We start from the raw sequence: 16,015 nt of genomic DNA, 5'->3' as shown, positions 1-16,015 counted from the left end.
TTCCTGATGGTTGTGTTTCTCTCTGTGCTGCTGGGCTCTCTGCACAACAGTGTGGAGAGAATGGGATGGTCAAGTCTTGTACAGAAGCTCCCTGGGCCAGATCTCCATCTGCTGCTTGATGAGGAGTTAGATGCTTTCTGTTGACTTTGTTCTATCTTTTGTAGCTGTGCGGGGAACACGAGGTGATGAAAGATGAAACCTATTGCCAGATTATCAAACAGATCACCGACAACACCAGCTCCAAAATGTAAGAAAACAGCACCTGCCAGTCACTAACCTCATGCCACATAAACAGAGTATTAAACACACCTCGGGCTCGAATATAACACATTCATTGCCACTGATTATACAGAAATCACACGGCGAAGGATAGTTTGAGAGAGATCGTGAGTGTTCAGTACATGTCCACGACTGGCCCTTCCCACTTCATATACCTTCAGGTTGGGATCCAAGCTACAGCGAATAGCCCAATCTTGGACTTGCCAACAAAACTTTTGTTTGTGGCGCCTGAGGTTTTGGACCTGCTCCCTGTACAAGGGGAGAGCTGAAATGGAGAGTGTGAGGTCTTGGGAACTGAGGGGTGGGGTAAGTGGTGGTCATTAAAAAAAATTGCATTTCTCCAAAAGGAAGGAGATTTTTAAGATGTTATGATGTAATGCTGGAGCTACCCAATGCACTGACCTCTGTCTTGAAGCCAGGAATTTAGTGAGGGGGATAATATTAACAAATTCAAAGTGTCAGCCCACACTCAGTGGTAGCACTCTCACCTGAGATTCAGAAAGTCAGAGGTGCAAGTCACACGAGAGAATGGAGCTCCATAATCCTGGCTGACATTGCAGTGCAGTGCTGAGGGAGTATGACACTGTCAGAGGTGCCATCTTTCGAATGATTTGTTAAACTGAGGACCCATCTGCCCTCAGGCAGACATAAAAAATCCATGGCAACTATTCAAAGAAGATCATGGGAATTTCCCCTCAGTGTTCTGACCAATATTTATTCCTCAACAAACATTCACTAAAACAGATTATGCGATCATTATCACATTGTTGTTTGTGGGCTCTTTTAGCGTGTAAATTATCTGCCATGTTTCGTACATTGCACAGTGATGACAGTGAGTATGTCATTGGTTGTAAAGCATCCTGAGAAAAGCGCTATAGGAATACAAGTTCTTTGTTCCTATGTCAGCAGTGGAGGTGACTGAGGGACATGAGCAATTTATGAAATTGAACATCTGCAATATGCAGGTCCATGAGATCAGCAAGATGTTGAAGTTACTTCAATGTCTGTTGCAGTGACAGTGCTCAGCGAGGCTGGAGGCTGCTCTACATCCTCACTGCATATTACAAGTGTTCGGAAGTGCTCAAACCTTTCCTCTTTAAATTTCTGGAGTCAGTTTGCAGGAAGCCCGGTGCCAGTTTTCAAGGTATTGTTATGTATTTGCATTTTGTTTGAGTGTGAAAATCCCCCTGTTTGAGAGTACTCTTGTTTTCATTACCTGCTTTAAAAACTATACGCAGTGCAGCAATGTTTAATACACTGATTCTGATCCATTCTGTGTAACAATGTTTAATACAGTGATTCTGACCCACTCTGTGCAACAATGTTTCATGCACTGATTCTGACCCGCTCTGTGCAACAATGTTTAATACACTGATTCTGACCCACTCTGTGCAACAATGTTTAATACACTGATTCTGACCCACTCTGTGCAACAATGTTTAATACACTGATTCTGACCCACTCTGTGCAACAATGTTTAATACACTGATTCTGACCCACTCTGTGCAACAATGTTTAATACACTGATTCTGACCCGCACTGTGCAACTATGTTTAATACACTGATTCTGACCTACACTGTGCAACAATGTTTAAGACACTGATTCTGACCCACTCTGTGCAACAATGTTTAACACGCTGATTCTGTGCCGCACTGTGCAACAATGTTTAATACACTGATTCTGACCCGCTCTGCGCAACAATGTTTAATACAATGAATCTGACCCGCACTGTGCAACAATGTTTAATACACTGATTCTGACCCGCTCTGCGCAACAACGTTTAATACACTGATTCTGACCCGCTCTGCGCAACAATGCTTAATACAATGAATCTGACCCGCACTGTGCAACAATGTTTAATACACTGATTCTGACCCGCACTGTGCAACAATGTTTAATACACTGATTCTGACCCGCACTGTGCAACAATGTTTAATACAATGAATCTGACCCACTCTGTGCAACAATGTTTAATACACTGATTCTGACCCACTCTGTGCAACAATGTTTAATACACTGATTCTGACCCGCACTGTACAACAATGTTTAATACGCTGATTCTGACCCGCACTGTGCAACTATGTTTAATACACTGATTCTGACCTACACTGTGCAACAATGTTTAATACACTGATTCTGACCCACTCTGTGCAACAATGTTTAATACACTGATTCTGTGCCGCACTGTGCAACAATGTTTAATACACTGATTCTGACCCGCTCTGCGCAACAATGTTAAAGACAATGAATCTGACCCGCGCTGTGCAACAATGTTTAATACACTGATTCTGACCCACTCTGTGCAACAATGTTTAATACACTGATTCTGACCCGCACTGTGCAACAATGTTTAATACAATGAATCTGACCCGCATTGTGCAACAATGTTTAATACACTGATTCTGACCGCTCTGCGCAACAATGTTTAATACACTGATTCTGACCCGCTCTGCGCAACAATGTTTAATACAATGAATCTGACCCGCACTGTGCAACAATGTTTAATACACTGATTCTGACCCGCACTGTGCAACAATGTTTAATACAATGAATCTGACCCGCACTGTGCTACAATGTTTAATACACTGAATCTGACCCACTCTGTGCAACAATGTTTAATACACAAGATTCTGACTCGCTCTGTGCAACAATGTTTAATACAATGAATCTGACCCGCACTGTGCAACAATGTTTAATACACTGATTCTGACACGCTCTGTGCTACAATGTTTAATACACTGATTCTGACCTGCTCTGTGCAACAATGTTTAATACACTGATTCTGACCCGCTCTGTGCAACAATGTTTAATAAACAGATTCTGACCCGCTCTGTGCAACAAGATTTAATACACTGATTCTGACCCACTCTTTGCAACTATGTTCAAAACACTGATTCTGACCTACTCTGTGCAACAATGTTTAATACACTGTTTCTGACCCACTCTGTGCAACAATGTTTGACACACTGATTCTGACCCACTCTGTGCAACAATGTTTAATGCACTGATTCTGACCCACTCTGTGCAACTATGTTCAATACACTGATTCTGACCTACTCTGTGCAACAATGTTTAATACACTGATTCTGACCCACTCTGTGCAACAATGTCTAATACACTGATTCTGACCCGATCTGTGCAACAATGTTTAATACACTGATTCTGACCCGCTCTGTGCAACTATGTTTAATACACTGATTCTGACCCACTCTGTGCAACAATGTTTAATACACTGATTCTGACCCACTCTGTGCAACAATGTTTAATACACTGATTCTGACCCACTCTGTGCAACAATGTTTAATACACTGATTCTGACCCACTCTGTGCAACAATGTTTAAGACACTGATTCTGACCCACTCTGTGCAACAATGTTTAATACACTGATTCTGACCCACTCTGTGCAACAATGTTTAATACACTGATTCTGACCCGCACTGTGCAACAATGTTTAATACACTGATTCTGACCCACTCTGTGCAACAATGTTTAATACACTGATTCTGTGCCGCACTGTGCAACAATGTTTAATACACTGATTCTGACCCGCTCTGCGCAACAATGTTTAATACAATGAATCTGACCCGCACTGTGCAACAATGTTTAATACACTGATTCTGACCGCACTGTGCAACAATGTTTAATACACTGATTCTGACCCGCTCTGCGCAACAATGTTTAATACAATGAATCTGACCCGCACTGTGCAACAATGTTTAATACACTGATTCTGACCCGCACTGCGCAACAATGTTTAATACAATGAATCTGACCCACACTGTGCAACAATGTTTAATACACTGATTCTGACCCGCACTGTGCAACAATGTTTAATACAATGAATCTGACCCGCACTGTGCAACAATGTTTAATACACTGAATCTGACCTGCACTGTGCAACAATGTTTAATACACTGATTCTGACCTGCTCTGTGCAACAATGTTTAATACACTGATTCTGGCCCGCTCGGTGCAACAATGTTTAATAAACAGATTCTGACCCGCTCTGTGCAACAATGTTTAATGCACTGATTCTGACCCACTCTGTGCAACTATGTTCAACACACTGATTCTGACCTACTCAGTGCAACAAGATTTAATACACTGATTCTGACCCACTCTGTGCAACTATGTGCAAAACTGATTCTGACCCTTTCTGTGCAACAATGTTTAATACACTGTTTCTGACCCACTCTGTGCAACAATGTTTGACACACTGATTCTGACCCACTCTGTGCAACAATGTTTAATGCACTGATTCTGACCCACTCTGTGCAACAATGTTTAATGCACTGATTCTGACCCACTCTGTGCAACAAACTTTAATACACTGATTCTGACCCGCTCTGTGCAACAATGTTTAATACACTGATTCTGACCCACTCTGTGCAACAATGTTTAATACACTGATTCTGACCCACTCTGTGCAACAATGTTTAATACACTGATTCTGACCCACTCTGTGCAACAATGTTTAATACACTGATTCTGACCCGCACTGTGCAACAATGTTTAATACACTGATTCTGACCCACTCTGTGCAACAATGTTTAATAAACTGATTCTGTGCCGCACTGTGCAACAATGTTTAATACACTGATTCTGACCCGCTCTGCGCAACAATGTTTAATACAATGAATCTGACCCGCACTGTGCAACAATATTTAATACACTGATTCTGACCGCACTGTGCAACAATGTTTAATACACTGATTCTGACCCGCTCTGCGCAACAATGTTTAATACAATGAATCTGACCCGCACTGTGCAACAATGTTTAATACACTGATTCTGACCCGCACTGCGCAACAATGTTTAATACAATGAATCTGACCCACACTGTGCAACAATGTTTAATACACTGATTCTGACACGCACTGTGCAACAATGTTAAATACACTGATTCTGACCCGCACTGTGCAACAATGTTTAATACAATGAATCTGACCCGCACTGTGCAACAATGTTTAATACACTGAATCTGACCCACTCTGTGCAACAATGTTTAATACACAGATTCTGACTCGCTCTGGGCAACAATGTTTAAGACAATGAATCTGACCCGCACTGTGCAACAATGTTTAATACACTGAATCTGACCCACTCTGTGCAACAATGTTTAATACACTGATTCTGACCCGCTCTGCGCAACAATGTTTAATACAATGAATCTGACCCGCACTGTGCAACAATGTTTAATACACTGATTCTGACCTGCTCTGTGCAACAATGTTTAATACACTGATTCTGGCCCGCTCTGTGCAACAATGTTTAATAAACAGATTCTGACCCGCTCTGTGCAACAATGTTTAATGCACTGATTCTGACCCACTCTGTGCAACTATGTTCAACACACTGATTCTGACCTACTCTGTGCAACAAGATTTAATACACTGATTCTGACCCACTCTGTGCAACTATGTGCAAAACTGATTCTGACCCATTCTGTGCAACAATGTTTAATACACTGATTCTGACCCGCTCTGTGCAACAATGTTTAATACACTGATTCTGACCCGCACTGTGCAACAATGTTTAATACACTGATTCTGACCCACTCTGTGCAACAATGTTTAATAAACTGATTCTGTGCCGCACTGTGCAACAATGTTTAATACACTGATTCTGACCCGCTCTGTGCAACAATGTTTAATACACTGATTCTGACCCACTCTGTGCAACAATGTTTAATACACTGATTCTGACCCGCACTGTACAACAATGTTTAATACACTGATTCTGACCCGCACTGTGCAACTATGTTTAATACACTGATTCTGACCTACACTGTGCAACAATGTTTAATGCACTGATTCTGACCCACTCTGTGCAACAATGTTTAATACACTGATTCTGACCCGCTCTGTGCAACAATGTTTAATACACTGATTCTGACCCACTCTGTGCAACAATGTTTAATACACTGATTCTGACCCACTCTGTGCAACAATGTTTAATAGACTGATTCTGTGCCGCACTGTGCAACAATGTTTAATACACTGATTCTGACCCACTCTGTGCAACAATGTTTAATGCACTGATTCTGACCCACTCTGTGCAACAATGTTTAATGCACTGATTCGGACCCGCTCTGTGCAACAATGTTTAATACACTGATTCTGACCCGCACTGTGCAACAATGTTTAATACACTGATTCTGACCCACTCTGTGCAACAATGTTTAATACACTGATTCTGACCCGCTCTGCGCAACAATGTTTAATACAATGAATCTGACCCGCACTGTGCAACAATGTTTAATACACTGATTCTGACCCGCTCTGTGCAACAATGTTTAATACACTGATTCTGACCCGCACTGTGCAACAATGTTTAATACACTGATTCTGACCCACTCTGTGCAACAATGTTTAATACACTGATTCTGACCCGCTCTGCGCAACAATGTTTAATACAATGAATCTGACCCGCACTGTGCAACAATGTTTAATACACTGATTCTGACCGCACTGTGCAACAATGTTTAATACACTGATTCTGACCCGCTCTGCGCAACAATGTTTAATACAATGAATCTGACCCGCACTGTGCAACAATGTTTAATACACTGATTCTGACCCGCACTGCGCAACAATGTTTAATACAATGAATCTGACCCACACTGTGCAACAATGTTTAATACACTGATTCTGACACGCACTGTGCAACAATGTTAAATACACTGATTCTGACCCGCACTGTGCAACAATGTTTAATACAATGAATCTGACCCGCACTGTGCAACAATGTTTAATACACTGATCTGACCCACTCTGTGCAACAATGTTTAATACACAGATTCTGACTCGCTCTGGGCAACAATGTTTAAGACAATGAATCTGACCCGCCCTGTGCAACAATGTTTAATACACTGAATCTGACCCACTCTGTGCAACAATGTTTAATACACTGATTCTGACCCGCTCTGCGCAACAATGTTTAATACACTGAATCTGACTCACTCTGTGCAACAATGTTTAATACACTGAATCTGACCCGCACTGTGCAACAATGTTTAATACACTGATTCTGACCTGCTCTGTGCAACAATGTTTAATACACTGATTCTGGCCCGCTCGGTGCAACAATGTTTAATAAACAGATTCTGACCCGCTCTGTGCAACAATGTTTAATGCACTGATTCTGACCCACTCTGTGCAACTATGTTCAACACACTGATTCTGACCTACTCTGTGCAACAAGATTTAATACACTGATTCTGACCCGCTCTGTGCAACTATGTGCAAAACTGATTCTGACCCATTCTGTGCAACAATGTTTAATACACTGTTTCTGACCCACTCTGTGCAACAATGTTTGACACACTGATTCTGACCCACTCTGTGCAACAATGTTTAATGCACTGATTCTGACCCACTCTGTGCAACAATGTTTAATGCACTGATTCTGACCCACTCTGTGCAACAAACTTTAATACACTGATTCTGACCCGCTCTGTGCAACAATGTTTAATACACTGATTCTGACCCACTCTGTGCAACAATGTTTAATACACTGATTCTGACCCACTCTGTGCAACAATGTTTAATACACTGATTCTGACCCACTCTGTGCAACAATGTTTAATACACTGATTCTGACCCACTCTGTGCAACAATGTTTAATACACTGACTCTGACCCGCTCTGTGCAACAATGTTTAATACACTGATTCTGACCCGCACTGTGCAACAATGTTTAATACACTGATTCTGACCCACTCTGTGCAACAATGTTTAATAAACTGATTCTGTGCCGCACTGTGCAACAATGTTTAATACACTGATTCTGACCCGCTCTGCGCAACAATGTTTAATACAATGAATCTGACCCGCACTGTGCAACAATGTTTAATACACTGATTCTGACCGCACTATGCAACAATGTTTAATACACTGATTCTGACCCGCTCTGCGCAACAATGTTTAATACAATGAATCTGACCCGCACTGTGCAACAATGTTTAATACACTGATTCTGACCCGCACTGCGCAACAATGTTTAATACAATGAATCTGACCCACACTGTGCAACAATGTTTAATACACTGATTCTGACCTGCTCTGTGCAACAATGTTTAATACACTGATTCTGGCCCGCTAGGTGCAACAATGTTTAATAAACAGATTCTGACCCGCTCTGTGCAACAATGTTTAATGCACTGATTCTGACCCACTCTGTGCAACTATGTTCAACACACTGATTCTGACCTACTCAGTGCAACAAGATTTAATACACTGATTCTGACCCACTCTGTGCAACTATGTGCAAAACTGATTCTGACCCTTTCTGTGCAACAATGTTTAATACACTGTTTCTGACCCACTCTGTGCAACAATGTTTGACACACTGATTCTGACCCACTCTGTGCAACAATGTTTAATGCACTGATTCTGACCCACTCTGTGCAACAATGTTTAATGCACTGATTCTGACCCACTCTGTGCAACAAACTTTAATACACTGATTCTGACCCGCTCTGTGCAACAATGTTTAATACACTGATTCTGACCCACTCTGTGCAACAATGTTTAATACACTGATTCTGACCCACTCTGTGCAACAATGTTTAATACACTGATTCTGACCCACTCTGTGCAACAATGTTTAATACACTGATTCTGACCCGCACTGTGCAACAATGTTTAATACACTGATTCTGACCCACTCTGTGCAACAATGTTTAATAAACTGATTCTGTGCCGCACTGTGCAACAATGTTTAATACACTGATTCTGACCCGCTCTGCGCAACAATGTTTAATACAATGAATCTGACCCGCACTGTGCAACAATGTTTAATACACTGATTCTGACCGCACTGTGCAACAATGTTTAATACACTGATTCTGACCCGCTCTGTGCAACAATGTTTAATACAATGAATCTGACCCGCACTGTGCAACAATGTTTAATACACTGATTCTGACCCGCACTGCGCAACAATGTTTAATACAATGAATCTGACCCACACTGTGCAACAATGTTTAATACACTGATTCTGACACGCACTGTGCAACAATGTTAAATACACTGATTCTGACCCGCACTGTGCAACAATGTTTAATACAATGAATCTGACCCGCACTGTGCAACAATGTTTAATACACTGAATCTGACCCACTCTGTGCATCAATGTTTAATACACAGATTCTGACTCGCTCTGGGCAACAATGTTTAAGACAATGAATCTGACCCGCACTGTGCAACAATGTTTAATACACTGAATCTGACCCACTCTGTGCAACAATGTTTAATACACTGATTCTGACCCGCTCTGCGCAACAATGTTTAATACAATGAATCTGACCCGCACTGTGCAACAATGTTTAATACACTGATTCTGACCTGCTCTGTGCAACAATGTTTAATACACTGATTCTGGCCCGCTCTGTGCAACAATGTTTAATAAACAGATTCTGACCCGCTCTGTGCAACAATGTTTAATGCACTGATTCTGACCCACTCTGTGCAACTATGTTCAACACACTGATTCTGACCTACTCTGTGCAACAAGATTTAATACACTGATTCTGACCCACTCTGTGCAACTATGTGCAAAACTGATTCTGACCCATTCTGTGCAACAATGTTTAATACACTGATTCTGACCCGCTCTGTGCAACAATGTTTAATACACTGATTCTGACCCGCACTGTGCAACAATGTTTAATACACTGATTCTGACCCACTCTGTGCAACAATGTTTAATAAACTGATTCTGTGCCGCACTGTGCAACAATGTTTAATACACTGATTCTGACCCGCTCTGTGCAACAATGTTTAATACACTGATTCTGACCCACTCTGTGCAACAATGTTTAATACACTGATTCTGACCCGCACTGTACAACAATGTTTAATACACTGATTCTGACCCGCACTGTGCAACTATGTTTAATACACTGATTCTGACCTACACTGTGCAACAATGTTTAATGCACTGATTCTGACCCACTCTGTGCAACAATGTTTAATACACTGATTCTGACCCGCTCTGTGCAACAATGTTTAATACACTGATTCTGACCCACTCTGTGCAACAATGTTTAATACACTGATTCTGACCCACTCTGTGCAACAATGTTTAATACACTGATTCTGACCCACTCTGTGCAACAATGTTTAATACACTGATTCTGACCCACTCTGTGCAACAATGTTTAATACACTGATTCTGACCCACTCTGTGCAACAATGTTTAATGCACTGATTCGGACCCGCTCTGCGCAACAATGTTTAATACAATGAATCTGACCCGCACTGTGCAACAATGTTTAATACACTGATTCTGACCCGCTCTGCGCAACAATGTTTAATACAATGAATCTGACCCGCACTGTGCAACAATGTTTAATACACTGATTCTGACCGCACTGTGCAACAATGTTTAATACACTGATTCTGACCCGCTCTGCGCAACAATGTTTAATACAATGAATCTGACCCGCACTGTGCAACAATGTTTAATACACTGATTCTGACCCGCACTGCGCAACAATGTTTAATACAATGAATCTGACCCACACTGTGCAACAATGTTTAATACACTGATTCTGACACGCACTGTGCAACAATGTTAAATACACTGATTCTGACCCGCACTGTGCAACAATGTTTAATACAATGAATCTGACCCGCACTGTGCAACAATGTTTAATACACTGATCTGACCCACTCTGTGCAACAATGTTTAATACACAGATTCTGACTCGCTCTGGGCAACAATGTTTAAGACAATGAATCTGACCCGCCCTGTGCAACAATGTTTAATACACTGAATCTGACCCACTCTGTTCAACAATGTTTAATACACTGATTCTGACCCGCTCTGCGCAACAATGTTTAATACACTGAATCTGACCCACTCTGTGCAACAATGTTTAATACACTGAATCTGACCCGCACTGTGCAACAATGTTTAATACACTGATTCTGACCTGCTCTGTGCAACAATGTTTAATACACTGATTCTGGCCCGCTCGGTGCAACAATGTTTAATAAACAGATTCTGACCCGCTCTGTGCAACAATGTTTAATGCACTGATTCTGACCCACTCTGTGCAACTATGTTCAACACACTGATTCTGACCTACTCTGTGCAACAAGATTTAATACACTGATTCTGACCCACTCTGTGCAACTATGTGCAAAACTGATTCTGACCCATTCTGTGCAACAATGTTTAATACACTGTTTCTGACCCACTCTGTGCAACAATGTTTGACACACTGATTCTGACCCACTCTGTGCAACAATGTTTAATGCACTGATTCTGACCCACTCTGTGCAACAATGTTTAATGCACTGATTCTGACCCACTCTGTGCAACAAACTTTAATACACTGATTCTGACCCGCTCTGTGAAACAATGTTTAATACACTGATTCTGACCCACTCTGTGCAACAATGTTTAATACACTGATTCTGACCCACTCTGTGCAACAATGTTTAATACACTGATTCTGACCCACTCTGTGCAACAATGTTTAATACACTGATTCTGACCCACTCTGTGCAACAATGTTTAATACACTGATTCTGACCCACTCTGTGCAACAATGTTTAATACACTGACTCTGACCCGCTCTGTGCAACAATGTTTAATACACTGATTCTGACCCGCACTGTGCAACAATGTTTAATACACTGATTCTGACCCACTCTGTGCAACAATGTTTAATAAACTGATTCTGTGCCGCACTGTGCAACAATGTTTAATACACTGATTCTGACCCGCTCTGCGCAACAATGTTTAATACAATGAATCTGACCCGCACTGTGCAACAATGTTTAATACACTGATTCTGACCGCACTATGCAACAATGTTTAATACACTGATTCTGACCCGCTCTGCGCAACAATGTTTAATACAATGAATCTGACCCGCACTGTGCAACAATGTTTAATACACTGATTCTGACCCGCACTGCGCAACAATGTTTAATACAATGAATCTGACCCACACTGTGCAACAATGTTTAATACACTGATTCTGACACGCACTGTGCAACAATGTTAAATACACTGATTCTGACCCGCACTGTGCAACAATGTTTAATACAATGAATCTGACCCGCACTGTGCAACAATGTTTAATACACTGAATCTGACCCACTCTGTGCAACAATGTTTAATACACAGATTCTGACTCGCTCTGGGCAACAATGTTTAAGACAATGAATCTGACCCGCACTGTGCAACAATGTTTAATACACTGAATCTGACCTGCTCTGTGCAACAATGTTTAATACACTGATTCTGACCCGCTCTGCGCAACAATGTTTAATACAATGAATCTGACCCGCACTGTGCAACAATGTTTAATACACTGATTCTGACCTGCTCTGTGCAACAATGTTTAATACACTGATTCTGGCCCGCTCTGTGCAACAATGTTTAATAAACAGATTCTGACCCGCTCTGTGCAACAATGTTTAACACACTGATTCTGTCCTACTCTGTGCAACAAGATTTAATACACTGATTCTGACCCACTCTGTGCAACTATGTGCAAAACTGATTCTGACCCATTCTGTGCAACAATGTTTAATACACTGTTTCTGACCCACTCTGTGCAACAATGTTTGACACACTGATTCTGACCCACTCTGTGCAACAATGTTTAATGCACTGATTCTGACCCACTCTGTGCAACAATGTTTAATGCACTGATTCTGACCTACTCTGTGCAACAATGTTTAATACACTGATTCTGACCCACTCTGTGCAACAACGTTTAATACACTGATTCTGACCCGCAATGTGCAACAATGTCTAATACACTGATTCTGACCCGATCTGTGCAACAATGTTTAATACACTGATTCTGACCTGCTCTGTGCAACAATGTTTAATACACTGATTCTGACCCAGTCTGTGCAACAATGTTTAATACATTGATTCTGACCCGATCTGTGCAACAATGTTTAATACACTGATTCTGACCTGCTCTGTGCAACAATGTTTAATACACAGATTCTGACCCTTCTGTATAACAATGTTTAATACACTGATTCTGACCCACTCTGTGCAACAATGTCTAATACACTGATTCTGACCCGATCTGTGCAACAATGTTTAATACACTGATTCTGACCTACTCTGTGCAACAATGTCTAATACACTGATTCTGACCCGATCTGTGCAACAATGTTTAATACACTGATTCTGACCCAATCTGTGCAACAATGTTTAATACACTGATTCTGACCCGATCTGTGCAACACTGCTTAATACATTGATTCTGACCCACTCTGTTCAACAAATGTTTAATACACTGATTCTGACCCGCAATGTGCAACAATGTTTAATACACTGATTCTGACATGCTCTGTGCAACTATGTTTAATACACTGATTCTGACCCGCTCTGTGCAACAATGTCTAATACACTGATTCTGACCCACTCTGTGCAACAATGTTTAATAAACAGATTCTGACCCGCACTGTGCAACAATGTTTAATACACTGATTCTGACACGCTCTGTGCTGCAATGTTTAATACACTGAGTCTGTCCCGCTCTGTGCAACAATGTTTAATACACTGAATCTGACCCACTCTGTGCAACAATGTTTAATACACAGATTCTGACTCGCTCTGTGCAACAATGTCTAATACACTGATTCTGACCCGATCTGTGCAACAATGTCCAATACACTGATTCTGACCCGATCTGTGCAACAATGTTTAATACACTGATTCTGACCTGCTCTGTGCAACAATGTTTAATACACAGATTCTGACCCTTCAGTATAACAATGTTTAATACACTGATACTGACCCACTCTGTGCAACAATGTCTAATACACTGATTCTGACCCGATCTGTGCAACAATGTTTAATACACTGATTCTGACCCACTCTGTGCAACAATGTTTAATACACTGATTCTGACCCACTCTGTGCAACAATGTTTAATAAACAGATTCTGACCCACTCTGTGCAACAATGTCTAATACACTGATTCTGACCCGATCTGTGCAACAATGTTTAATACACTGATTCTGACCCGATCTGTGCAACAATGTTTAATACACTGATTCTGACCTGCTCTGTGCAACAATGTTTAATACACAGATTCCGACCCTTCTGCATAACAATGTTTAATACACTGATTCTGACCCACTCTGTGCAACAATGTTTAATACACAGATTCTGACCCTTCTGTATAACAATGTCTAATACACTGATTCTGACCCAATCTGTGCAACAATGTTTAATACACTGATTCTGACCCGCTCTGTGCAACAATGTGTGATACACTGATACTGACCCACTCTGTGCAACAATTGTTAAACACTGATTCTGACCCACTCGGTGCATCAATGTTTAATACACTGATTCTCACCCACTCCGTAAAACAATGTTTAATACACTGATTCTGATCCACACTGTGCAACCTTCTTCAATACAGTGATTCTGACCCGCTCTATGCAACCATGTTTAATACACTGATTCTGACCCACTCTGTGCAACATTGTTTAAAACATTGATTCTGACCGTCTCTGTGCAACAATGTTTCGTACAGTGATTCTGACCCACTCTGTGCAACAATGTTGAATACATAGATTCTGACCCACTCCGTGCAACAAACTTTAATACACTGATTCTGACCCAATCTGTGCAACAATGTTTAATGCACTGATTCTGACCCACTCTGTGCAACAAACTTTAATACAATGATTCTGACCCATTCTGTGCAACAATGTTTAATGCACTGATTCTGACCCACTCTGTGCAACAAACTTTAATACAATGATTCTGACCCACTCTGTGCAACAATGTTTAATACACTGATTCTGACCCACTCTGTGCAACAATGTTTAATACACTGAATCTGACCCGCACTGTGCAACAATGTTTAATACACTGAATCTGACCCACTCTGTGCAACAATGTTTGATACACAGATTCTGACCCGCTCTGTGCAACAATGTCTATTCCACTGATTCAGAACCGATCAGTGCAACAATGTTGAATACACTGATTCTGACCCGCACTGTGCAACTATGTTTAATACACTGATTCTCACCTACACTGTGCAACAATGTTTAATACACTGATTCTGACCCACTCTGTGCAGCAATGTTTAATACACTGATTCTGACCCGCACTGTGCAACAATGTTTAATACACTGATTCTGACACGCTCTGTGCTACAATGTTTAATACACTGAGTCTGTCCCGCTCTGTGCAACAATGTTTGATACACAGATTCGGACTCGCTCTGTGCAACAATGTCTAATACACTGAATCTGACCCACTCTGTGCAACAATGTTTAATACACTGATTCTGACCCACTCTTTGCAACAATGTCCAATACACTGATTCTGACCCGATCTGTGCAACAATGTTTAATACACTGATTCTGACCCACTCTGTGCAACAATGTTTAATACACTGATTCTGACCCACTCTGTGCAACAATGTTTAATAAACAGATTCTGACCCACTCTGTGCAACAATGTCTAATACACTGATTCTGACCCGATCTGTGCAATAATGTTTAATACACTGATTCTGACCCGCACTGTGCAACAATGTTTAATACACTGATTCTGACCCACTCTGTGCAACAATGTTTAATAAACTGATTCTGTGCCGCACTGTGCAACAATGTTTAATACACTGATTCTGACCCGCTCTGCGCAACAATGTTTAATACAATGAATCTGACCCGCACTGTGCAACAATGTTTAATACACTGATTCTGACCGCACTATGCAACAATG

The 16,015-nt window shown here is 41.2% G+C and overlaps 1 protein-coding gene across 1 annotated transcript in view; it reads left to right on the top strand.

Annotated features, from left to right (window-relative positions):
- Positions 1–16,015, top strand: part of myo15aa (myosin XVAa) — a 224,886-nt gene that overhangs the window by 146,151 nt on the left and 62,720 nt on the right. Inside the window, exons 63-64 of the mRNA XM_068056767.1 lie at positions 165–247; positions 1,293–1,423. Coding sequence (XP_067912868.1) covers positions 165–247; positions 1,293–1,423 — 214 coding nt within the window. The remainder of the gene's footprint in view (positions 1–164; positions 248–1,292; positions 1,424–16,015) is intronic.

The sequence above is a fragment of the Heterodontus francisci genome, chromosome 24 (genome assembly GCF_036365525.1).
Source record: "Heterodontus francisci isolate sHetFra1 chromosome 24, sHetFra1.hap1, whole genome shotgun sequence".
Classification (NCBI taxonomy): Eukaryota; Metazoa; Chordata; class Chondrichthyes; order Heterodontiformes; family Heterodontidae; genus Heterodontus; species Heterodontus francisci.
The sequence above is the reverse complement of the archived record's forward strand: the minus strand, read 5'-3'. Positions and strand labels throughout refer to the sequence as shown.